This window comes from Orbicella franksi, chromosome 7 (assembly GCF_964199315.1).
Source record: "Orbicella franksi chromosome 7, jaOrbFran1.1, whole genome shotgun sequence".
NCBI lineage: Eukaryota > Metazoa > Cnidaria > Anthozoa > Scleractinia > Merulinidae > Orbicella > Orbicella franksi.
Genome location: NC_138151.1, coordinates 8558955 through 8583595, shown reverse-complemented (window position 1 = coordinate 8583595; position 24641 = coordinate 8558955). Strand labels below are relative to the sequence as shown.

At 40.9% G+C, this 24641-nt stretch overlaps 1 protein-coding gene across 2 annotated transcripts; it reads right to left on the bottom strand.

Annotated features, from left to right (window-relative positions):
- Positions 1-779: 779 nt before the first annotated feature.
- On the bottom strand, positions 780-24636 carry LOC145493289 (uncharacterized). Of its 2 annotated transcripts, XM_081472715.1 has the most exons (4): positions 24398-24636; positions 20717-21088; positions 3768-14105; positions 780-3410 (listed from the first exon to the last, which is right to left on the bottom strand). In XM_081472715.1, exons 2-4 carry the CDS (start codon positions 20999-21001, stop codon positions 3108-3110), a joined length of 10926 nt encoding a protein of 3641 aa, XP_081328841.1. In that variant the 5' UTR covers positions 21002-21088; positions 24398-24636; the 3' UTR covers positions 780-3107. The 2 variants fall into 2 exon arrangements, with proteins under 2 accessions (XP_081328841.1, XP_081328840.1); XM_081472714.1 differs by having other exon boundaries at positions 780-14105.
- Positions 24637-24641: the final 5 nt, after the last annotated feature.

The following is a 24641-nucleotide window of genomic DNA, read 5'->3' as shown; positions in this document are numbered from 1 at the left end:
GCTTGAATGAGTCTAGCAACATCTCGATCGCTTGCAGCTTTCTGGCTTGTAAAATCCTTGCCTGTCACTTTGTCATTAACTAACAGTACATGTACAGTAGTTCACATTTTTGTCCAGCTGAAAAAAAGTAAACTGGTTCTGTACCTTGCATGTGCTGTTCTTTGGGAAACTTTGGGAGCAAAAGGGTTACAGTCTACACCCGTCGCCTTTGGTGTGGATGAGCACTGTGTGACAAATCCAGTGGCAAGAGTGCTATAACCCTTTACTCCCTAAGAGTGCCATTTGGCACACAACGTCATAACTTTGTGAATATTTGAGAGATTTCTATGAATTTTTGCCACGAAAGTTGCCTTGTAAAGATCTGCTCATTGAAGGCATAAAATTGTGACCCCCTCCTATCTAAGGCATGGTTGACCACCCCCATTATTTTCCAATTTCTTTTTTGAGATGCACATAGAATGCAAGACTTGTTTCACATCAAGATATGTACTAAGACCTGCTAAATAAGCTATAGGTCAGGGGCATACCTATAATGTTTGAGAATTGATGTGTTGGATGCTTTTCAGTTTCACATTTTAAAACAATTTCTCTCAAAATGATTACTCTCTTTCATAACTGCTGATGTCAGTTCTTAAATAAGCTGACATTACCTTTCAAATGGTATATTGTACCCAAGCAGAGAGTCTTTATTTGCTGATTTAGGAAAACTGCCATTCGCCTTAGGGGGTAAAGGAATAAAGGGAGAGTGGGACATTGCCAAAACAGAAACAGAAACCAAATTTAAATCCTCTCTTAATCTTTTATTACACCTGTTGACACTAACAATATATACCAAGAAATGTTTAATTTGTGTTTTGTGGCCGCCCTATTTACTTACAACATTTAAGCCAATGTTAAATTTCCCTTTCCAAAGAAAATATCTTAAATCATTTTATGAGAGAAACATCTGGTGAATTGGACTCTGTTCTCTTAAAATAGTTCAGCCGCAAGAGACAGTGTTCACTACATGTTTGTGAGCAATTCTCTTGGGCTGCAACTGAGGCAACAAATCTCAAATTCTCACATATAAACTATCATGAAGCTGGACATTTGACGAAGCTTTTACATTATCTATATTTAAATAACGAAATCTTAATAATCCCAAAAAACAATCCCAATTGTTTTACCTTGAGTTATACTGTTTTAAAGCTCCTCTGTCATCGTCTGCAAAAGTCAAGCGGTCACTTAACTGTGTAGACCTGTTTTTAACTGTCTGCACTGAGTTTTGTTTTGCCAGGTTTCCACAAGAAATTAACAAGCAACTGAAGCATTGCAAACTACAAATTGGAATTTTGTGTGTTTTCAGTTTTAAAGGATGCTTTAAGGCTGTTATGGCTCATTCCAATTTTGGAGTTATTAGTGTTATGGTAAAGGCCATTTAGCCCAACAAGTCCTGTTTTAATAATTTTCCCAAAGTTGAAACTTGCCTATAACCTCTAATTTTTTGCTTGTAACAATATACAAGAAAGAGAAATTTTGTAGACATTTAGTATTTGCACAGTGTCAAATTGTGAACCATCAAAGTGATCAGTTGAAACAGGCCTTTGCACCAATAAAAGGCGCGTCTATCACCTCAAATTGTAGACGATGTTTTGTTGTCGAGGAAACCTTGTACGAGTATTTCAGAGTGGAAAAACGCCATATAAGAGGACTGCTCAGATTTCATTTGAGGAAATGAAGATAGAACCACCAATGGATTCGACATTTTCACCCCGAATTGAAGAGGCTCATGATCCTCTGCATGGTTTGAAATTGACACCAAGTAAGATTTTAAATTACAACAACTTTGAATTTTACAATAATGCCCTAATAATCAGGCACTTTGTTTAGATCTAGAAAAATAAATAGCTAAGCTAAAATGACTAATTTCATGACGTTGACTCAGTTGAAGAAACTTCAATTTCTTACGTCCATTAAACTACGCAGCATTATTTATCGAAGCGTTGATACATCAGTTTACCTTTTAAGTTGTAATAATCTTATTATTAGAGTGGGAAGAATTGAGAAATGTCACACTAAGCTAAACTACAAAGAGAACTTCCGTAAACAAACGTTTCTTAACCCCGAGAGATTGTCAAGTCGCAGATACATACATTTGTTGGTTTGTTCGTTTGTTTGTTTGCATCGAAATGTGTCTGATCTCACAGTTGGTGATGTTACTTCTGACGTCAGTTTCACTAGTAATGCCCTCGGGGTCTGTTTGTTTGTTTACGGTTTTGTCCCTCTGAAACGTTTTTAAGGCAGTGATCTGTTTGAACTCCTTTGTGAATTTCAAATGATCTAAAATGATAGGAGTGTTTCAAAAAATTCAATAAACCACGTTTATCTACACCATTTATGACTGCATCCCATATTTGGCATATTATTAGTCGATGTTCTTGAGAAAATGATTTTGCACTGCACCCTAATTGTTCTGTAAACTGGAGCATACCTAGCCCTCGGACCTTCATGAATTATGGCGTATTTTGTCGACGTATCTTTGTCAAAACACATACCTTTTACTCTAATGTCAAGTTGGAGGTGACAAGGTAAGTTATCATACGACTGAGGCAGCTAAGAGGGCCAATAACTAAAATCAACAGATGGGAACGCTTTATGTACCCGCAATCTTATTCTGCTTGGTATTAACACAGCTGATATTTAAAGATTAAAGTCATTTGGTTCGCTCTCGGAAAGAAATGAAAAACTCAAAACGCAAGCAGTTTTCATCCTAACGAAAATGTTCTTTTTTCTTTTGAGCATAGTAGCGCATTAACATAGTGCATGGTTCTGGTTTGTTTAGCCCACTGTTACGATCTATTGCAGGTCAAAAGCCGGGGGTCAAAAGTAACTGTTTACCTTGTCATCTCCAAGTTGAAAATAACTTACGTGTGCTCACTTTTTGGCACCTTAACAGCTCCTTACGGTCCATTTTAACTGTCATAAGACTGCGACCAAGGCAATAACATTTAATCCTTCAATGTCCAAATCGCAGTCCAACTCCACAATGGTTATTTCTGACCTGCGCGGCGTGTTCCTCCTTATACCCAAGTGTTCCCTTCAATATAATGTTTTTAAGCGGCTACTTTTTACAGCTCTGACGTTTTGCTGGAACCCTGTTGACGACTGCTGCTTTTTGAACTGCTTCGCGAAAATTCGACCCGCTGTTCTTTCAACTCGGGGACATTCCTTGTTCGTGTGCTAGTTTCCCTGGTCATCCCCGATGCGGATTCGCCACCCGTAGAGGAGTGTGTGCTCACCGTTTGGTATCTGGAAGAGGATGACTGCAAAGGCTTCCTGTCAACGTGAAACTGCACCGGCTCAAATTGTAATTTCTCCTCCGCCTCTACTTTCACACGAATGGGGCTCGCTGACCCGTGAGATGATTCGACCTGTGAAATGACAGTTTGATTGTTTTCTTGGCTCTCAGTTGTCTCGAAGTTGTTCCCCGTCGGGGACTGCGCTTGTAATTTTAACAAGGTCGGGGAAGATGAAGAGTTTGAGCCTGACATAGAACTTGTCTGCAACTGAGTAATTTTGGTCATAACAGAACTGCTGGTGGAAGTTGTGGTTTGGCTTCTAATGTCTGCAACATTTAACGTAGTAGGCTTGCTGTTTGTTCGTTGTAGGCTTGATGTTTTTGTGGGGTCTAGGAAGACGTTAGCCTTGGGACTGGTACTCGACTCCAGGTGCTTAATTTTAATAGGGCCGCTGGGTGGAGTATTACTAGTCTCACCGTTATTACTTACAACAGTGATGGACGGCTCGTCAGATCCTGCGCCGACCTGAATGCGTTGGATTGGACTGACACTTCTCTGAATTCGGGTAATTTTTGTTGTGACAGTGCTGGTGCTGCTTTGCTCGCTGCTGCCCGCGCTGTCTTGTCTACCCGCTTCGAACGGGCTTCTGATTTTGACCATTCGTTTGGGGTTCATCTCGTAGTTGGAAATCTCTATTGGCTTCGTCTTCTCCTTGACATCGACCATAAATTCAGTGTGACCGAAAGTGGAAGACGACGATTCCGTCTGCGTGGATTCCTGGGGAACGACAACCTCTCGGGTTACCGTAACTCCTTTCGGCGGCATGATGTAGGATGTCGTGTAGTGTGCCTCCACCTCCCTCTCTGGTCTCAGTAGACCCTTCAGCCGGAAAATCTCCTGGTTGAGCTCTTCGATTTCTTTAATGTAGCCATTGCACTCAAGGATCTTCGTCTCAAGCTCACGTTGCAACGAAGTGATGTCGATTTCGAGTGTCGATCTTACATTCTTGATCTGGATGTCCCTGTCCTTCCTCTCGTCTTCCAAAAATCCTTCTAGCTTTAAGACTCGACTGTTTCGATGGTTAAGCTCGATGTCTAACTCTGCCAATTTTTGATTCAGGATCTCGATCTCACTTATATAACCGTCGCATTCCACCTGCTTGTTGCTGAGTTCTCGCTTCAGTCTTTCCAAATCCTGCTCGTTGGAATTGTTGAGAATGCGTAGCTTTTCGATCAAGGTCTCTTTTTCAATGATTTCCGTTTTGTACACCTCTATTCTGCTCTCGATCTCGGTAATCTTTACCAGTAAGACGTTCGTTTCACTATCTGTTTGATTCTTGTCGGCACGCGCCTCATCCATCTGCTTTACAAGTACGTCAAACTTGCTTCGAATCGTGGAAAGTTGTGCCTCGAGGTCGTACTTCTCTTGGTTGAGTTTCTCGATTTCTTGGATATAACCCTCGCACTCGATTTCTTTGGTGTTCAGATCGCGTCTCAGCTTATCAATCTCGCCGTCGTTGTTTGAAATTTGGACGCGGAGCCTTTCGATGACTGTCTCTTTCTCGATAATTTCTGTCTTGTACTCTTCGATGCGAGTTTGAATCTCGATGATTTGTTCATGCATGACGCTGGCTTCACTCTCGCCTTTACTTTTCAGCTCATCCACTTGGGCGACTGCGACTTCTTTGTCTTTTCGAATATCTGTTACGTGAATCTCCAGCTTGTTGATTGTATTCCGAAGTGAACTGATTTCCTCCAGTTGTTCGGACTTTTCATGTTTCAGCGTCTCGATGTCCTGCAAGTATCTTTCGCATTCGCTTTTCTTGAAGGAGAAATCTCTCTTGAGCCGGTCGACTTCCTGTTCATATGATGTGGTTTGGAATCGCAACTTCTCTATGATGGTTTCTTTTTCGATGATTTCTTTTTTGTAGCTCTCCACCCTCGTCTGGATTTCAATGATCTGTTCACTCATGAACTTGGCATCTGTCTCTCCTTTAGCTGTGGAATCAACGAGTTGTCTCTCAATGCCCTCTCTAGTGACCTTCTCTTTCTGTACATCGCCGTCCAGAATGATGACCTTTTCCCGCAGCGACATTATTTCGACAGTCAGCTCAGATTTTTCCTTAGTGATCTGCTCTATCTTTTCTAAGGATATCTTGAACTCGCCATCTTTGGAAAGAAGGTCTCTTCTGGTTACTTCCAACTCATACTTTAGATGTTCAATTTCGTCTTCCTTGATGCTGATTTCTCTCTTGGCATTGTCAAGCTTGGTCTGTAACTCAGTCACGAATTTAGCATGACCACTTGATTCTTTATCGCCGCGGGTCCTCGCGTCCACTAACTGCGCCTGAAGTTGCGCTTTTTCGGCTCTCTCAGTTTCGATGTGGACCGTCAGCTTAGTAATCTTGCTTCTTAGCGCAAGAAGTTCTACTTCCATATCCGCCTTCTCTTTCTTGGCATCCTCCAAGTCTTTGCAGTAATCATCGCAGTCCTTCTCTTTTGTGTCTAACTCACTCTTGGTGATGTGAAGCTGGTGTTCTGCTTGGTTAACCCGCTCTCGGAGTTCACGAATGATGGTTTCCTTTTCAATGATCTCTCGTTTACAAATCTCCACTTGATTCGTGGCGTCTTGAATTTGTTTCCTAAGGTCATTGCTCTGATTGGTTCCCTTGCTGACAATCTCGTTGATGTTCTGCTTCAGCTCGCTCTTGTCCTTTTCGTGCTCCTCAAGAAGAATCTCGAAGTTTCTTATTTGTCCACGGAGTGTGTTGATTTCGATTTCCATGTCTGCTTTTTGCTGGTTACTTCCTTCGAGGTCTCGGATGTAATCCTCGCATTCTAGCTGTTTGTTCTGAAAATCCCTTCGAGCTTTATGGATGTCGTCCTCTAAATCAGCGTATTTATTCTGCATTTCCTTAATAATGCGCTCTTTGTCAACAACTTCCTTGCGGTACGTTTCAATCTCGATTCGTAGTTCGTTGACACGATCTGCGAAATCTCTTGACTGGTTGTCTCCCATATTTTTATAATCGGCGAGCTGAGCCTTTAAGGTCTCCTGTACCTTTTTGTCCTCTTCAACTTGAATCTGTAATTTCTTCACCTTAGTCCTGAGGGAAATTACCTCGTTCTCTAGATCAGACTTTCCTTGTTGGGACAACTTGCTCGAGTCTTTGATAGATTCTAGCTGGACTTCAAGCTCGGCCAACTGGTTGAGAAGCTCCTTATTTCGTTCCTGGATATGTTCGTAGTCCATCTCTACCTTGGAGATCCTAGTTTGGTATTCAACAACTTCTCTTTTGAGTGTGGTAACCCTTTCTTCAAGCACTCGATTTGAACCTTGTAGCCCATTGTTCCTCTCTTTTTCTGTCTCTAACTCATGCTCCAGAGTGGACACCTTCTTCAACGCAGCTAAAAGTTCTAGCTGCAACTGAGCTTCCCGTTCTTGAAGTTTCTTGAAATCAGCCTCCATGGTAGAAAATATCTGTTCTGAGGAAACTTCAGTGACTTTTTCTTTCTGGCTCTCCAACACAAGGTCGTGAAGCTTTCTCTGCATAGATTCAACTTCTTTCACTAATAGGTCCCTCTCCTGTCCCCATTCTGTTTCCTCTTGCTGCAGGTCCTCAAAACGGCGTCTTAGTGCTTGAAGTTCTAATGTAACCTTCTTGTTTTCTGCCGTTAAGATCTGTATTTCTTGGGTTCTCTCAGATACCGTTTTCTGTAGTTCAAGGATCTTCTCCTGAAGTTTGCGTCTTTCTTCTTTCACCTCTTCGAGGGAATTTTCCAATCCACTGACTTTGTTTCGCAATGCGTCGTTTTCTCTTTTGAGGGTATCTCGTTCTACCTTAATGGTTTCATACTCAGCGCTAAGATCCACAGAAAACATGTCAGGTGCTGCTTCGACAGTTGAAATGCTTTGCACACGGATGGTCTCTTCGCGGGAAACTTTAAGCTCATCGTAAAGCTTCTGGAGAGACGCAAGCTCCATTTTAAGCCTCTCGTTTTCATCCTTCAGTATGCGCACAGTACCCTCTAGTTCGCTGTACTGAATCTGAAGCTTTTGAAGCTCAAACTTCGTGTCGCGATGTTCCATGACAGTTTTCTCCAGTTCTGTTCGAACACGATCGAGTTCCTCCTTCAGCTCGGCCCTGTCGACTTCTAAATATTCGTTCTCTTCCTGCAGCCTTTCGATTATCGCCTTCTTCTCCACCAGCTCGCGAATTTGCTCTTCGTAGTACTTCTGTTGTTCTATCAACTTTTTCTGTAGGTTGGAGATCTCCTCTCTGAGTGTGTCATTCCAAGCTCTGATTTGGTCGAGAGATCCCTTGAGCTGGGCGTTTTCTTTCATTTGGTTCTGCAGCTCCTCTTCAAGGGATATGATCTTGCTCTGTGAAGTTTGCACAGTACGTTGAAGCTCTATCTTCGCGTTGTTCGCAGACTTGTAAGCCGATTCCCAGTCGGCCATCTTCTTGAGGGCCTCCAGAAGCTCCTTCTGTTGTGCGCTCAGTTGATCTTGACTGGTTTGTAACATCGTCTCGGTCTGGGCGGTCTTTTGCTGACTGGCCAAGAGATCGTCTTGTAAGTCCTTCAGCTTTTCTTCGTAGGACGTTTTGTAGGCTTCTAAACGGAACACTTTGTTCTTGGCAGATTGCAACTCTTGTTCTAAACTAACCACCTTCTTACGCAACGTTTTGTAGTCTCCCTCGTCCACTACATCCCTTCCGTGAAGCTCCGAAAGGCTGTCCTCCAGGTCAGATATCCTCTTCACTTTCAAAGAAAGCTCGTGCTCTAATGACTGGATAATTCGACTACTATCTCCGTGCTCCAACTCAAGTTTTGATGCTCTCCTTTTTCCGTCCAGGTACCTTCTCTCCGCGTCTTCTTTCTCGTTTAGAACTCTTTGGTACGACTCCTCTAAGTCCTTTAGTCTTCTTAGAGTGGCTGCATCTGTTGGTTTCTTTTCTCTTTTGTCCGACTGTACAGTTTGTATATTTACATACTTCTTGTTTATCATGGTGATGTCAGTTTGCAATCGATCTCTTTCCGACTGCAGAGCATTGAGGCGAGCTCTCAGCTCAGTGTTCTCCCTTTTCAATTCTGCAATCTCTTTCTTCAAACGATCTTTCTCTTCTTCTAGTGTTTCATTCCGTGCTTGGAGGTAGGTCAGTTTGCGGTTAATTGATAGGATTTCGTTCTGCAGCCTGTCTACCTCTCGTTTGGCATTTGCAAAGTTGGTCTTATACTCATTCAAGGAGGTTAGGAGGGTCGTCTTCTCTTGTTTGAGTTTGTTCTTCTCGTTATCTGAAAGTTCAAGGCTATGTTGAAGTCCATCAGTTTTGGATTCAAGTTCTTGTACTTTCAACGTAAGGGCTGCTACTTCGTGTTGAGCCTTATCGAAGTCCTCTCTATAAGTCGCAATCTTTCGCTTCAAGTTTGTCACTTCTTCTTCCAGGGTCTTGTTAGCAGAACGGTACCACTCAATCTGCTTGTTCTTCTCTTCCGTGGCCTTGTCGAAATTATCCACAATGGCTCTGAGCTCAGAAATCTCTCTTTGAAGGATCACATTCTCATCACGCTGTTTGTCCAGCGTGCCCCTCGCTTTCTCCAATTCGCTGAGCAAGTTGTTCTTGTCTACGTTGAGCCGATGAATATCACCTTCTAAAACACTTATTCTCTTCTGATCCTTGATTAGTTCACGATTCAGGTCTTCGTTTTCGTGGTCTAGAGCTTTGACTTTCATCTCGAGCTCCGTTGTTTGCTTCCTCAGTGAAAAATTATCCTTCTCTAAATCGTCCTTCTTCCTCTGAACTTTGTCCAGCGTAGTTTTCGTAGTGGTCATCTCCTGCCTGAGAACATAAACCTCTTTTTGAAGGGAGTCTCTTTCTGCTTTGATGTTTTCCGCCGGCTGGGCATCGGTGTCATCACCACGAACCATCCACTCCTGAAGCTGGCGTTCAGCGTTAAGAAGCTGCGTTTCATTTTGAGACACAACATTGACATGTTCCTCTATTTGCACTTCCATTTCCGCTTTTTCTTTGTTGACGACATCAAGTTCTTTCTTTAGTCGTGAAAGCTGCGTGTTTCTTTCCTCTATTTCCTTGTTTACGACCAGCAACTCTCTTACTGCCCGGTCGCGGTCATTCAAGAGGTTGGCGATTTCTTCCTTCAGCGATATCACGTCTTGCTCCAACACCATGATTCTTTCACTTTGAACTTCGTTAGTCGACTCCAGTTTGGAAAGCTGGCTTTGGTAGTTCTTAAGTTTCTCTAGCAGATCTCTCTCTTTGTCCTGATATACTCTATTTTCGCTTTCTGCGTCGGTGAGTCGTCTCTGTAAAACATTAACTTCCTCCGTGAGTCTCCTAACTTCACCTTTGCTGGTTTCAAACGAATCCTCTATCAATGTTGTTTTTTCGGAGATGAGCTTGTAACTGTTCTCCACATCTTCCTTGTCTCTCACCACGATATTGTGGTCGTTTTGCAACCCGCGGAGTGCTTTTCTCAACTCATCTATCTCAATTTCTAGGGTTGTCTTCGCGTCTTTGAGATCTTCAATGAATTTATTTTTGTCATCCATGTCCTTTTCTAAGTAGTCAACTTTGCTTTGAAGTTCGTTAATGGTCTTTTGCTGGATCATGTCCTTTTCTCGACTCTCGTTCAGTAAAGATCTTAACTCTGCGATCTTTTCTTTGTTTGTCTCATCGGTTCGAGTGAGCTGTGCTAGTTGCTCCTCCAAGGACGTAAACCTATTTACTTGGTTATCCAGCTCGCTTTGAAGACGTTCTTTCTCCAGCGTCAACTTCCTTACATCTCCTTGAAGCTCGTTGATGACTTTGTTGAGCTCGATATTTTCCGCCTGTAAGTTGCCGATCTCGTCCTTGAGTCTCTCAAAGTCTTCTTCGGTAGTTTTAAGGACACTCTTTACGGACTCCAGTTGGTCCTCTAGGTAAGCTCTCGCCGATTCCAGCTGTCGTATGAGGTTGTCTTTCTCGTTCAACCTGTCTTGAGCTGTCTCTGCTATCAATTTCAATTCGACCAGCTGCTGTTCTTGCTTTAAATAATCCTCTCTACTCACGCCGGAAGATCTCTGAAGTGTACCGTCTAGCTGCTTTTTCAGGGAAGCGATCTCCTTGTCATCGTACTCAGACTTCAGCTCCAATTCTGATATCCTGGTATTGGCATTGACAAGCTCTTCTTTCAAATCAGCTTTCTCTCGGTCAATTCGTTCCCGTGTTTTTTGCAGCTCATTCACGGTCCTCTCCAGTTGTGTTGTCTCGTGCTCTAGTTCAAACACGCGCTTTTGCGACTTTTTGAAATCCGTTTCGATCTTCAGGATCTTGGTATTACAGGCTACGACCTCGTTTCTCAAGTCAGCTTCTCGACCCTGGGTGGACTTGTATAAGTTTTCAACTTCAAATATCTTATCGTCATACTCTTTGCGGTCTTTTTCGCTAATTTCACCTTTTCTGCTCAACGTTGTAACATTAACCTCCAACTTAGAAATGTTGATATTTGCTTGCTGGAGTTGGCCTTGTAAATCTCTGATCCTTTCTTGACTGGAAGACCGAGTTGTCTCAAGCTCCTTCTTCAGGCTCAGCAACTCATCGCCGAGATTCTTCTTAGAGTTATTGAGAGTGTCTACCAAGTTGGCTTTGTCCTGAATTTCTTTTACGTGGTTGTTGATGAGCCGGTCTTTCTCTACTAAACTGTTTCGTGTGGTTATCAGCTCTTCCTTCACTTTACGATAATCCTCTCTTACTGTGGCACCTTCCGTTTTATAGTGATCTCTCTCCTTGGTAACGCTAGTGAGCTGTGTCTCAAGGATGGTGATTTTGTGATCTCTTGAACTTACATCACGTAGGAGCTCTTGGCGACTTTGCTTCAGTGTTCTAATTTCCAGCTCAGTATCATCAAGTCTTCCCTGTAAGTGGACAATCCTCCTCTGCAGCTCCTCCTTTTCAGTCTTCAATATGTCGTATGTTGCTGTGTTCTTGTTCAGTTGTCGTTTGGTTTTGTCCAACTCATCTTGAATCTGTCTTATTTTGTTATTCAGCTCGTCGATTGTCTTATCCTTTCGTGCTATCATGGTGTTAAGGGTTTCACCAAATTTCTCCTGCTGCGCCGACTTGCTTTCAATTTGAATGAAGCGTTCTTGGCTGTCAAAAATCTTCTTGTTGGCAGCGTCCAGTTGTTCTCGAAGTTGGGTGATTTGTCTACGGCAGGTCTCAAGTTGAGTTTCTTGCTTAGATATCTTGTTTTGGAGATTGTACAACTCTTTTTCAGCCCGATCTTTTTCGACTCTGGCAGTGTCGAGGTCTTTTTCCACTTCTTTCAACTTGCTTTCTGTCGCCAGTAGTTTTTGGTACTCTTTGTTCTTCTCCTCGTTGATTCGCTCAATTTCGATATTTAACGTGAGCATCTTTTCCTCAGCGACGTCCATGTCATTCTCCAACTTGTCAATCTCCCTTTGTCTGTCGTTGACTTGGGTTTCCAGTGATCTCACTTTTTCAGTAAGTTCGCGTATTTTCTTCTCTAGGTCCGCATTTCTCGCTCGTTCCTCTTCCAAAAGAACTCCAGCGTCCTTACCACGCTCCTCAAAGTCCATGTACGTCGACTCAAGATCAGACACCCTTGTCTGGACCACCTCAAAATCTGTCTGAAGCAACTCCTTGCTTTGCGTTGCGGTATCATACAAAGAGGACAAACGTAAGATTTCTTCCTTGGCTGCATCGAGCTCTTTCTGAAGTGCCTTGTTTTCCTCTTTCACAAAGTCATTCTCAGTTCTTAGTCGATTTACTTCTGCGAGGATGTTATCCTTGTCAGATGTCGCGTCAGCTAATTCTCCTCTTAATCGTTCAATTGTGTTGTCTCTCTCCACAATTTCTTTCCTGTAAGCCTCTGTTAGTTTCTTCAAATCTGAAAGCTTACTCTTGAACGATTCGATTTCCTCTGCATTCCGAGCTTTAACAGACCGCAGCTCTTGCACTTCGATATCTAAAACAGAGCTCTCTCTTTTAACCTTGCTAAGTTCATCTTCTAGCTTGACGATTTTGTTTGTTAGCACCGTCACCTGATGCTCTAACTCGTTTCTCTGTTGCTCCACGATGTTAAAATTAGACTGCAAATTTGACATGTCCTTGTATACAGTTTGAAGTTCTTCATTGATTCGATCTCTTTCTTCCGCTGTGATTTTGTAATTGGACTCAGAATCTCCTAGCCTCTTCTGGAGCTCCATCTGTTCAGACCGAAGTTCCTCACTCTCGCTTTCCAGTAGATGGATTCGCCTTTCCAGTTTTTCTGATTCCTCGCGGTAGTCATCAACCTTCGCCTCAAGAGAGGTCACTCTGGTCTTCAGCTCGTCAATCGTCTTGTCTCGTTTGTCTAGCTCTCCGTTCAGCCGCTCTATGGCTCGCCGGCTTTCAGATAACTCCTGCTGCACTACCATTAGCTCTTTTTTCATCTGCGTCACTTTGTTCTTCTCCGAATCAAACTCAAATTTGAATCTGTCTCTCGCTTTACTAACACTTTCCAATTGAACTTCTAGCCTTGATATCTTGGTACGGTCTGCAGCCACCGTTCGCTCTAGTTCTGCTTTCTCGTCTTGTGCACGACGCAGCGAGTCAGTTGTTGTTACCACTTTGGAGTTCAGATTCTCCACAACTTTTCTGAGCTCGTCTCGTTCCTTGATGACAATGTCGAATCTTCCTTGAAGGTCGGTCACTGACATGACGGACTCATCTAGCCTTGATTGGAGATCATCAACTTTACTGACGAGCTGCCCATCAACTTGGTCGGGAGCTCTCTCTTTCTTCACCTCCAATTCCGTCTCCAGTTCACCTACCCTCTTCCGCAGTTGCACCTCCACCGACTCCCATTCCTTTACTCGCTCTTGAAGCTTAGCCTGAGATGACTCAAGGTTGGAAAATTTTCCAGTCACCAAGACCAGCTCTCTCTCGATAGTCTCCTTTTCTTCTTGTAGATTCTTCACCGTGACTGAGTATTCTTGGATGGTCTTCTCGTGAAGCGTGATCGTTTCTTGCAGTGTCAGCAGTTGCCGATTCTGTACATCCACCGTTGTTTGACACTTAGAGAACTCCATTTTAACGTTCTCCAGACTATCTTCAAGTGTCGTGTTCTGGTTTTGAAGAGTTTCTATCCTGTGCGTTTTCAAGATGGATTCCTCTTTGTACTTGTTAGCGTCATTCTGACTCTGCAGTACCTCACGTTGCAATCGAGAAATTGTCTCCCTGGCCTTCTTGAGCTCCTCGCGGAGGTCATCCAGTTGTTGCTTGAATGACTCTCTCTGCTTCACTACAGTCTGCACCTGCATCTCATACCTACTGATGGTCAAGTTACCTGTCTTCCCTGCCATCTCCGATTGTCTACGGTACCTGTCACAGTCTGCCTGTAGTTGGTTAAACTTCGTCTGTAGCGTTGACAGCTCGCCCTGAAGCATGTCCCTCTCGTCCGCCGCATTTTTGCAATCAATTTCCAGCTGAGAGATCGTTTCCTGCAGGAACGAAGACTCTGTGTCAGGAGACGATTCCAGGACCTGCACCTGACTAACCTGACTGGCCATCTGGTCTCGCATTATCATGAGCTCCTTCTCAATGACCACCTTCTCCGTTCTGAGCTTCTCCATGCTGCTGTTCTTGGTGTTTACTTCGCGTCGTAGGGACTCTACTTCCCGGTCTCTTTCGCGAAGCCGGCGTTGCATGGAGGAGAGCTCTTCCTGTTGTTTATTGTACCTTGATTTGAAGTCGAGCAGTTGTTCTTGAAGCTGTTGGTTTTGTCGAGTAAGGTTATCAACCTTGGTTTTCCATCTCTCAGTCTGGAAAAAGGGAAAATAAAATTTGGATTTTAAACAAGGACAGGGGCAAACTTGGAGCAACTTCCCAAGAGTCCTTCGAAAAATGCGGACTTGGCATATTGATTCCCCTTATGTAGAGGTACTGCTACACATTTTCCCCTCCTTTGCTTTTGCGCATTAGCGTGTTTAGTTTTGCTTAACTACATTTTATCCTAATTTATGATCATTTTGTGTGACGATGACAACATTTTTATTCTTTTGTTAAGTCTTAGATATCTTTAAGTTAGTCCTTTACATAAGCCTTATTGGCTTCCCTAGGCTTCCTTGCCTTCTACATTGATATGTTGTAAATATATTTATCAATGGCAAAAATAACACAAGAACAAGAACAATACATTTGTTTCATGCTAGTTAGGACAATGAGCTGGTATATTAGGACAGTCTACTGCGCTTGATGAGTTTCTATACTCTATTATCATTTACTTGACAAAAAGAAAACAGATTTTGATCAGTTTGGTCGCGTTCGATTTGTTCTCTATTTCTTGTGTACTCGTGACAATGTTCAAATACAGAAATTGTCAATCAAACCTTTCAAAATTCGTGAAAACCATTTCAAATGGTGCAGCAAAGATAATTATTGTAAGCTGAGAGTAAAAACTTCATATTTTAAACATAAATTAAATTTAGATATTATGGCAGTACAATCTTCTTCAATCTTTTTCTGGCATTATTCAAGTTTCATTACTCGTTCTTTTTCTTAGCTTTCCAGTAATTTCTGTTTTCCTCACAAAAGCCACTACAAGCTTGATTGAAACCATGGAAACGTCTGAAACTTGAAACCACTGTGTTCAGACTTCAATATTCTAGAACGCCTACTTTATACTTCGCATTTAAAGGACCTACGTCACGGTTTGCACATCTAGAAAAGTTTAGCCTAAATTTTTCGAGTTCGTCGCTTCTAATCCGTGTCAATCTTCTCCATCCTTAACTATCCTTGTTCCTTTGTGGTTTATTATTATCTCTTTGGTGTTTTTCTGTCTTACTAAACTATTATTTACTTCAGTTTAAAGATAATTTTGTAAGTGGTCAAAATAACCCAAAACACCGTGGCCGACCTCCTTTAAAAAAACACGAAATATAATACTGTAATCCACTTGCATTTCACTACAATGTAATGCATTGTTTGAACAAAGAGTATCACTAGCTCTTCGGGTTCGCTAATTTCATGCAAATTGTATGGGATATGATTGATTTGAGACACGTGAAACGAGACACGCATATATAATAGGCCAAAAAACCCGGTGGAGGGGAATACCCCATTCCCCCAAAATCGATGCCCCATTTCAGACCTCCAAGAATTAACACGCGGCTCTAATATATGACCGCGGCTAACCAGAAATGCTTCCATTTGCGTAAACATTTGAGAAGGGCGACAAATTTGGCAAACCTGATGCCGAAAAAATAGTTCTTGTAAACAAAATAGACAATGCCATGCCAGAGTAAAAAGCACACCCCATTTCAGACCAAAATGGTCAAAATCTATACCCATTTTCAGACCAAAACCGCTCAAAATTATTAGAGATTATTTCAGATTAATATGGTATAATTGTTGATTCAAAGAGGTTTGTTCTCTCTGAATACGAATAGCCTCTTTTGTCTTAAGTTGAAAACTGGTGGAGGCGTGATCCAAAACATGGAAACAATCTGCTGAACACAGGCGTGACAATATTGCAGATGTTTGAAAATGTGAGAGGCCCTATCACTGGCTAAATGCTCTTGCACAAGTGTGGAAAAATGCCGGACCATTTCACCGACGTAACAGGCATTACAGCCCGGACATGCAAACCGTTGTAAACCACACGTGAACGGAGCCCGCCAGGTGTAGGGTCTTTCACGCCAAACATGTTATCAATCTTAAAAGAAGAAAAGACTAGTTTGATATTGCCACTTGGATTAACTGAGAATGAGAGAAGCTACTGTCGAAACATGTTTTATAAACTCAAACGTTTTGTCGTTTTGTTAAAGTTCTTGACTTGTCTGCAACTCAGTATCGAAACATGTTGTATGAACTCAAACGCTTTGTCGTTTTCTTAAAATTCTGGACTTGTCTGCTACTATCAAGACCCTTTGGAAACCAGAAAGTTCTGTTGTCATATAGGGTGTTAAATCCCGTCTAATTTTTTAGAAATCTTTCATGGGAACGGCAACTTATGTTGAAACCAATCTGCTTTCGCTTTGTATTTCCACAACAAAAAACCGATTTCATAGGGCGTCCACGCTACGCCGGAGAAAGTTGAAAACGCAGCTTGATTTCTACGGTTAGGCCTACCGTGCACACTAAACCGTCACGAAAACAGAGCTTTTCGAAAAACGCTCCTCAAACCGGACGAATTTGAAAACGCCGCCTTTTCATTCTCGTGTGGACGGACAACATTTTGAAAACGGAACTTTCCGATGGCGTCACGATAATCATGCGATTTCTCTGATCAAGTTTTCCTTAAAAACAAATCCAAAATGGCCAGTGATTGTTGCGTTTTAATTTTAAATTCCTCAAGCGTAGTGTGGACGGAAAACATTTGTTGCGTTTTGATAGTAAAAACTTCCGTTTTCAAATTTCTCCGGTATGGTGGAGGGTGCCTGAGTAAATCATGCACAAAGTGGACGCGCCCTCTATACACCCTGATCACGCCCCTTGTCTCTATGGTAACTAGAGCGAATCACTTCACTGATAGGTCAAACAAATCTTATTATTACAGAATGGAATCCCACTGCTGGAGGCATTTACAGATATACAATAACTAAATTACTGTCTACTGCGTGTAGACAGAAGTGTACTGTTACGCTTCACTTTTTCCGTGTGAAAGGGAATATCAGATGCCTACACGTAGGCTAACAAATTCCAAGGGACTACAAGCATAAAGCAGTTCTCTAACGCCGTTGTTTCTGTCAGTGTGCTTACATTTTAATTTAAATTCTAACCAAATTTAGTATTATTTCATTTCTTAGTGAAACGCTTGGTTGCTTCAGTAACAGATTTGATTACATTGAGAACAGAATCTTCAGTCTTGCCCATGAGAAAAATGACTACAAATATGATGAAAGACGCTCCACTCAAGCGTGACGTATTACGACATACCCGTGACATCTGCAGAGCTTCGGAAAGAGAAATAAAAAGTACTTAACTTCAAAGGACTTGTTTAAGGTCGAAAAAAAAAACTGCTACCTCATTTATTTCTCATGAATAATCTCTGAGAGAAAAACAATTCTTTTAAAGCCAATAAATTTGGCATACAAAAGCAAAAACAGTACGTTGTATCTCAACGATTCATAGAAAATTAATCAAACGATCTAAGAACGGAACAGACTAAAGTAACTCGCGACATTTACTGTAATCGTGTTTGCTGGTTTCTCTCAATTTGCCAGCTTTGGCTCTAACTCATGTAGCACTCATGATTCCTCTATAAGAATATCTTTTATAAGAATATCGCGGACAGAATTTGCGAAATTTTAAGGATATTTTAAGAAAAAACCCTAGGCTGAAATTTTGGGGAAAAAAAATTGTGTTGAAAATTTGTACATACAAATACAATTACATCTTTTTAACTAAACAGCATAAAAATTTCTCTTTGTCTGAACGGTAAAACTAGTCAAAAAACAACAAAAAAGCACTAGCCGTATGTTCGATGCCAGAAGCATATGCTTCTGTCGATGCTCATGACACTTCTGCAATAAGTTGTGCGTGTCATTAGGCTTTATTGCCTGAACTGTGGCTCAATTTATTATTACTTTAACACCATCAAAGTCAATAAAACGGAAATGGAAAACGCCATGATCTAAGAATATTCACAAGAAAATTTTCAGCCTAAAATCGGCAGAAAAATAAGAATATTCAGCCTGAGCCGGAAAAACAATATTGTTATTTTTAAAAAAAAGAGAGTAGCTTATCGTGACCTAACGCATTCAGTTACCGTGAGACCTGTCTAGAGTTTCAACTGCATTCAATTTAGTCCTATTTACATAACAGCAAATTTATTTACTCTGCAGCTAATCTTCTCGACGTTCGAGTTTTGTGCACTTGACGATTCATCAGGGAAAACAAAACAAAACAAAACAAAACAATAGCTTTATCCACAGCTGTGATTAAGGGTCATTAAAGCGATTGCACAACCATGCTGGCGGATGTTCAAACAATGCTCCTTATTTCGGCATAACTTTCCTAAGAATGTAAAATTTAGGCCCCAAAGCTAATAAGTAAATTAAGTTTACTAAATGCAACCTGAACCGGTATCTATTTTCGTGTCAAGCACTTTTGTTTCGAGACCAAGTTTGCATTCGCACGTATGTTGTTCTCTTAAAACAATGGACGTTCTAATACGCCTGCAGTATTTGTGCAATACGCGCGTGACCGAAAGACACATTCCCTTAAAACGACCAGGGACAATTAATAACAAAGAGGTAAAACAATTCTCTCACAAACACTAAATTTAGCAATCCCCAAGATTAGGCACGAGCCCAAAATTTAACCATCTAAAGGATTTAGCCAGGCGAATTCTGTATTCAGAGAAAAAACAGATTCAAAACGTGATTAAGCAGGTGTATCCAGCAGGTTTTTCAGGAAGTAAGGTATCGAAAGTGACATTCGAAGGTTGCAATACATCACTTTATGAGAAAATTTTTCTTGACAATGATATGTGATCTACCTTTCAACGGAGAGTTCTATCGGATCATTCACTCGCCAGCCCGGAAAAGATTTGAATTGAATTTAGCATTGTAATAGGAACTCTGTTAGAAAATCATGTCATATTTGAGCAGAAGTTTCCAACTCTCTAGTTCAACCCTTGTGCAAATAACGTTTAGGAAAAGGTGGCAAATAACTTTTAAAAAAAAGGTGGAAGTTAAGCTCTTAACTCTCAAATTCGGGTTGAAAGCAAATTAAAACAGGGAAAGCTAAATTGTTTCAAGTTGAAAAGAAAAATACAGTTTTACTAAAAACTATAAAGATGTCACGGAGGTTTCTGTCACTATCCGCCAGTTAAAAAGGAACTAGAGTTTCATATTCTGCGGAAACAAATTAAAACATGCCGAGGCATATGTTTCTTTTATGTAAATAGTTTTTGAGTAAATACGTTACGTCTGAATAAATGTCTATCTGTTGATAATCTCAAGCAGATTAAACCTCCCCCAACAAAGGAAACCATTTCGCTACTTTGTCAGTGGTTCAACGTCTGACGAGATGGCTCACTCGTTTTAGCAGGTAACATGTTAGATTAGAATGTAGAAACAATGTCCTATTTACCTTCGTGTCAAATTCTAGTCGATAAGAAGTTAAGTAGACAGACGCTGATCGTGCATACAAGCCGTGTAATTAATCCTTAAAAACACTGTTCATCGATTATTGGACTAAATTTTGCTGCCATACTTTTGTTGCGTTACGTTTCTTCTAGTTTATTTCGTTATCATGTAATTGTGTTTTTAACAAAATGGCGAGAAAGTGCAATTAACATTCTTTTTCCATTAGCTGAAGCTTTCAGTACAGTTTCTTTCAAAGTCACTTGCATATTCAGTCTACCATTGCTTGTTGAAGTGGTTCAGTCTTAAAGTAAAAGAAGTCAGAGAGTTTTGAGGGTAAGTTGCGACAGATAAGAAACAAAGTGAAGCTATTACAACAGATAGAAACAACTTTTCTAAAGTAACTGAAGTACGGAAAGCCATTTGGTGCAGACATATGTCAATCAGAGACGAGCTTCAAAAACGTGTCACACAACACTAAACACCATATGCAGTCATCTTTTACGTTTGAATTTTTTCCCCAACTTGAAGTTAGTAAAGGTCTGCGTACTCCGAATAGAATCAATATTACGTTTCTTGGCGTGCTTTAGAAATTGATCATTTGTTCCCTTAGTATTGACCCAGCGGGTTCCCTCATTACTTCGCCTTGTTTAACTGAATATAAGTTTCTTTTAAAACTTTGTGAATAGAATATGAACTTTTCTATCTCTTAAAACTCTATACTGCGTCCACATTAGTTTATCTAATTCAATTATCACCTAATTTATATTGACTCAATGTATTCGTGCACAATATTGTATTAAACCGTTCGCACGGCATATACAAAAGTAAATGGGTTCTTTTTCGATAGAAAGAGATCACTGACATTGCATTGGTATTAACAATTCAGCTGACAAGTTAATTGGCAATGATTAAATACACGCTTTTGAATGTTTTAGAAAAGGAAGGTGTTACAATGTGTAATATAATTCCAATCGATCACACCAGAAAAAAGTAAGCAATGAAATGCAAGATACACGAACTGTCTGACAAATTAAACGGGAATAAAGTAATCTTTTGTAAGAACGCTTATGAACAAAACACTGACACGAAGTCCCTAGTGAATTGCTTGAATTAATATAAATGTGTTGGATTAACCTACCAACAGTAAATTGCAAAAGAACTTTAAAATGTCGTGAGAATAAAACTTTAGAACACTTAAATTTGAGCAACGCACGATTCTTAATGTGGCTATCGTTCACCGTTACAATTTTTAACTTGTAAACAAATTTGCTAAAGTTCGGTTTCAGTTGAGGGGTTTAAAATTTAGTAAGTTAACGAAAGGAGGAATAATTACAATTTACCTCGAATCTTCGCTCTTCTTTGGTGGCTTCCACTTGAAGAAGAAGTCTCTTGTAAGCGGCCTCCAGCGCAGTGAAGGTGTCCTTCGCTTCATCATAGTGCCGCAAAGCCAGGTCGTCGTTGTCGAAGAACCCTTGTGAAATCCTCGAGACTCGAGTGTACGAATACACATCGTCTCCAAACTTGGTTTTACTCGTAGTTTCAGCCGTGTCGCTCTTGTAAGACTCTGTTCGCTCGCCAGCGCCAGACACACTCGAGAAACTGCTCGCTCCCTTCTTTGTGCTCATCGTTAGATTGGTGGGTGACCTCTTGGCAATAGTGGCAGTGTGGTCGGTAGCGAGCCCACTGTCATGCAGGCGAACAACAGATCACGCCTGCAAGGAAAGAACAAGTATTTACGCTCTGCTCTCTTGCTTAATTTATGCCACTAACAACATTCCGAAGCACGTAAATTCTATGCTAATGTAATGACAAGTTCGCTGAGCAAGCGGCGTTGCCCAACAGTCAACACACATGTATAACTAATATGCTAATTCGGCAAACTTCACGTATCGCTTCAGTGCATTCGAAGGGTGTGAGGGTCTGCGACATGAAAGGTCGTAAACAAACTCGGAGGGAAATTTCTGTCGCCTAGAACCAAAAGTTTTTAATTCTGTAGGAGTTATTAGCGCGCATCATTATCGTTTGAGCTCGAAGACTGTAACCTACATGTTCAAAGATGAATAAAAAGGGTCGACGTGCGACAATTGAAAACACAGATATTCAAGGCTGATATCTCGCTGATACGGAAATCAAATATTGCGGGAATACACTTCAATCGTTTATCTTAAGGTGAGGAGGCCGATGCTCCTAAGTGCAGTTAACTTAGCGCTCTCTATGTCACTTGAACAAGTTTGATCAGGTTTTGATCATCTAGCGACCATTAAATTATTTATTGCTTAGGTAGCTACAATAAAAAATTAAAAGAACACATCAAAATTTAATTAATAGAGAGGCCTTGGCAAGCGATCGCTACATATACAAGAAAAAAAAATCAAACAATTTCGCCTGGTTAGACGCTACATAAAAGCAATATTTTCCAAAAATTCAGTCCTTCGGAACGACACGCAAACCCAGTGAGGCAAAGCGAAGGAATTGGCACACCCTTCGCATCGTTTCAAGCGTCTTTGTTTTTTTTACAAGCCCATTATTCATTTTACGGTCGCTTGATTTTTTTTTCGGCGCCTGTTTTGTGTAAATTTGCTCTGGCGCCAGTGCAAGCTCTGCTTGTGTTTTGAGACAATGATCGTCGCAGTTAAATGCCTTCGGCCTGGATAATCAGACAGCCCATTTGATTTTAAGTTAGTGCTAATAATGGAACATAATTGTGAGTTATAAAGAGCTCTCGGTTCAAAATGAGTTTAATGGAAATGCAGTCTTGTCAGGTCAAAACGTAGCACTTTCCATGTGAAAATTAGAAGACAAAATTTTGTTTCAGCGTAGAAAGACGAGCAAAAACAGTATCTGGGGCAGAAAGAACCTGTCAACTATGTACAAGTATCTTTCCTAATAATTTTAAGAGGCTAGGAGACACTCGACTCCAAAAGGGGCGTTAGATTTTTAACTTGCAAATCACGTAAAATAACAAAACAAAAAACAAAAGCGATGAAGTCATTAACGTTTTGTTTCAAATTTTCCGTGGGTTATATTGAGTGGATGAAAGTCAATAAAAACATTAGACCACGAAAGGGCGAGGAGTTTTGTTCTTTGGTACATTTCCCTTCATAATCAGTAAAACAAAGAAAATATATTGGATGTTACTTTTCAACATTTTTGGGGGGTACAACAAGGCCTAATTTAGGTGTTTTTGTTTCTCTGGTCCAACATGAGGGAACTGAATAAAATTCGATTTCCGTGTACCCAGGTTTTTCAGTTTTTGCGACGTGGATTTTAAGCCATAGTAATCTTCAGCAATTAATTACCTCTAATAATGCTGTGAAGCAATATCATCTGAAAAGAGGTGTTAAGAAAGGGACGGGTGTAAATATATCTCTAAATATTGAATTAAAAACGGCACTGTTGAGTTAAGCACTAAATTACACGGTCGCTGTTCAAGGTCGTTCAAGATAACGAGAACATTGAAGAGGGAGCAAAAATCTGGAGGCATTTTTAAATCCCCAGATATAGTGCAGTCCAACATTTTCTACTTCAGTTAATAAGAATACTTTTGATAGTTTGTGATTAGAGTTTTCGTGACACCGATAGGGGGTTAAAAGCGAGGTATATAGCACACTGTGATTCCATAAAAAATATATATCGAAAAAATTTCAAGCCAATATTTCTAGGAATGCAATACGCGTTTTCTAGCTCTCAAGGGACAAGAAAAGAGAAAACACGCACATGAAACATCACTGTAGGTGAACCGGAAATTGATGTTTTCTTGAGGGAAGCAAAAAACTGTTGGATATCTGCGATTCTCCAAAACTGCTCGGCAAAGCATGTTTTAATCCTGGCCGAGGCTATGAAAACGGTTGCAATACCACCGAGCAAAAGCTCCTTAATCCTTATCAAGCCCCTGACAAGAGGTTAAACAACACCCTACAGCTCTTATACAACGTTTCAATAATATAATTTCGTTTTGTGCCATTTAAAAGCTTCATGATATTTAAGCTGGGAAAGTAATATATTTAGCCTTTAGACAGGCCTCTTTGACGCAGAGGTAAAATCGACGTTTCATGAACCAAATTGTTTTTGTCACGAACCAGTGAACCGCGATGCTCAAGACGCGATCGGTTTTAACTCGAGAAGTCCTTTTGTAGCCCTGTGTAGAATTTTCCGGGTTTTGTTGCGCACAGGAAATGTTTATTTTGCGTATTTTCGCAGAACTTTCCTTGACAGATTGGAAAAGATCAAGGGATAATTTATACATAATTAGAACAAGGGTCAGTTCATATAGTGCCACATTCTATAAAAATAGCTGTTTTCCACTTGGAAGAAAAATTACTAAGCACTTCATAAAAGCCTTTAGCATTGTGTTTAATCACCGGAAATGTGTGGGAAATATCATTATCATTGAAATAGGTACTGAATAAATCAAGGCCCATATATCCTCTCGCGTGACTCTGGTCTGGAAAGGAAACCAAACAGAAAAAGAGCACTACGGAAAACAAGAGATAAAAAGACGAATGATTGATTAAAACTTCACTTCAAGCATAAGTTATCTCTCAAGAAGTTGAATTGAAAAAAGTTCCCACGCCATAGCTATATCTTAGGATCATTAGCATAGCAATTTACAGTTGTAAACAATGGATGTGCACTGGGGTGTGATGTCAACATGAACACGCCACATTCGGTGATAAAATTCTTACGTCGTGTAATTGTCCGCAACAGCGTTTTCTCAGACAATTTCGAACAACAGTGCACTGAGGTATGTTCCCAGGACGGCTAGCGAGTTCAACAATCGGTTGGTTGATTAAATGGCTTCTAAGTGTTCCTAGATAATGACTTTGTACAGCAAAGCTTTTTTCATTGTTAGCACTTCACGCTTGAAAAGTCCCGGACGTTTGACCAAACTAAATTCCCATAAACACACGGAAAACTCAAATGGTGAAAGGGCGTCTGTTCTGTCATGACGCACTAAAGTGTTATGCCAGCGAAGCTGAACGAAAGCATGAAAACTTGCAGTTTGAAATTGTTATACGTACCTTTGGATAGGCCTTGCGCATAAGATGGCCAGAAAGTTCGTTTGCTCAATATTCAAACGCGCCTCGTAACAGAAATAGAAGCCTGAGTAATTTCGCGAGTCGTGTCACGACCCCATTGTGCGCCAAAACAATCCCAATACAATCCGACTGGCCAGTTATATTCCATTAAGTCTGCGCCCTGCCCAAATATAATCAGAAACTTCTAGGTCATTGACTATCTTTTATTGTATTTCAGCTAGCGTTG